The sequence below is a fragment of the Rhincodon typus genome, unplaced genomic scaffold, assembly GCF_021869965.1.
Source record: "Rhincodon typus isolate 14 unplaced genomic scaffold, sRhiTyp1.1 hic_rhity00000718, whole genome shotgun sequence".
Taxonomy (NCBI): Eukaryota; Metazoa; Chordata; class Chondrichthyes; order Orectolobiformes; family Rhincodontidae; genus Rhincodon; species Rhincodon typus.
Genome location: NW_025966356.1, coordinates 996 through 2988, shown reverse-complemented (window position 1 = coordinate 2988; position 1993 = coordinate 996). Strand labels below are relative to the sequence as shown.

Below are 1993 nucleotides of genomic sequence, written 5' to 3'. Positions count from 1 at the left end.
TAACTCCCCACCTACACTCACCTTTACCGGCTCCATCCCCGCCTCTTCGACCTGTCTGTTTCCTCTCCACCTATCTTCTCCTCCATCCATCTTCTATTTGCCTCCCCCTCTCTCCCTATTTATTTCAGAACTCCCTTCCCCTCCCCCATTTCTGATGAAGGGTCTAGGTCCGAAACGTCAGCCTTTCTGCTCCTATGATGCTGCTTGGCCTGCTGTGTTCATCCAGCTCTGCACCTTGTTGTCTAGGATTCTCCAGCATCTGCAGTTCCTGCTATCTCTTGTCTCTTGCAAAGGTGGGCTGCAGGAATCCAAGAAGGCAGTTCAATTGCTCAAAGTTGTTCTGCCATTCAGTTAGATCCTGGCTGCTCTGTAAGTTATCTCCATCTACCCACCTTAACTCTGCAAATGTTGTTACCTGTTTCACTGTCAAAAAAAATTCATTAATCTCAGTTTGAAATTTCCCATTCATCCTTTGCATCATCAACTTTCTAGTGAAAGAATGTTTCAGATTTCCACTGCTTTTTGTATGAATAAGTGTTTCCAACCATCACGCTTGAAACATCTAAGTGTAATTTTAAATTTATATACTGTTATTCTGGACACACTCCTGACCCTACACCCATTGGAGAAATACTTGTTCTCTCCACCTTAACAAATCACTTAATCATCCCAACACTAATTAGAGCACTTTGTAATTTTCTGTATTCAGGGGAATTTTGCCTTTCTATGCAACTTATCAACATATCTTAATCCTTATATACTCTTACCATTTTGGCGGATCTGTGCTACACCCCTTTCAAGGCCTTTTACCTACAACCATTCTGAGGCAAGAAAACACCGCCATGACAGTGAAATCCTGCGCCGGGGCCATTTAAGTCTGCTGCATATGAAGCAGCGTTGATGTAGAATTGTAGAGAAAATTCCAGCTCTTTGACAATTGCTCTACGTAACAATAGAAGAGCTTAATTTTGGAACCTGAGACTTTTTTTTCATACCAGTGGAACTAGTGCCCAGAGCATATTTCTCTGAATGCATTAGTGACGCTGTTGGCATAGAGATGGGATCTACAGCCTTTGGCGCTATGGTAATCCATCAGATGATATACAAGTCTGCAACTGCAGGCATGATTGTGTGTTAAGTAATGCTGTTGCAAGAATATGGTATATGTAACAAGCACAATGATACCTCCAACCAACTAGGAAAGAATAGAAATTTTGCATGTAATGCATTCTTTCACACTGGTGGATATGGATGCGTAATTGTACCCAGTGAATTTTGGCCAGCACAAACATTGTTAGAAGAATTGAATGAGTATTTTAATCACAAGATTGAAAGGTGCCTGCTGGACCATTTGAGCAGAAACTTTTTTAAATTCGATTGTTCAGCTAAGTGGTTGATTTTATTTAAGATTTATACGTTTAATTTTTTATTTATATTTTTCATGCTTAATATCAACTGTTTGAGTAAAGAAAGGTAACTTATTTTGTATATAAGGTGCTATTGTAAGCAGCTTCTTTTTACGGTTAATGACATTGAGGGCATACAAGAGAGACAGAATTAGATGGCTAATAAATTTAGAGAAGTGATTACACAGCAGGATCAGTCAGATAGGGGGATGACAGTCAGGAAAGGTAAGAAGATAGTTCAGAAGTCTCCTGTGACTATTCCTGTCTCAAACAGATACTCAGTTTTGGGTACTTTTGAAAGGGTAGTCTCTCACAGGAAAATGGAAGAGACAGAGCTTAGGCACGAAGAATGAATCTTATGTTAGGCAGGGTTTGACAAAATTTAAAAGAATAATTGTTAGAGGGAAATCTGTCAAGGGCACAGACTGGAGATTCTGCAGTAGTGAGCATAAATCTAGGATAGTATGTTGCTTTCCTGGTGCCATGATTAAGGATGTCTCAAACGTTTAAAGCATACTTTAAAGGGGAGAGTGAGAAATTGGAAGTTATTGTACACATTGATAGGAATGTCATAGTTAGGGAAACGA

At 39.6% G+C, this 1993-nt stretch overlaps 1 protein-coding gene across 1 annotated transcript in view; it reads left to right on the top strand.

Moving 5' to 3' along the window:
• LOC125488410 (epoxide hydrolase 4-like) overlaps nt 1-1084 on the top strand; it is a gene marked incomplete at its 3' end in the record, with an annotated part of 12480 nt that extends 11396 nt beyond the window's left edge. The window contains exon 4 of the mRNA XM_048621501.1: nt 999-1084. Within this exon, the coding sequence (XP_048477458.1) occupies nt 999-1084 (86 nt within the window). The remainder of the gene's footprint in view (nt 1-998) is intronic.
• Nucleotides 1085-1993: the final 909 nt, after the last annotated feature.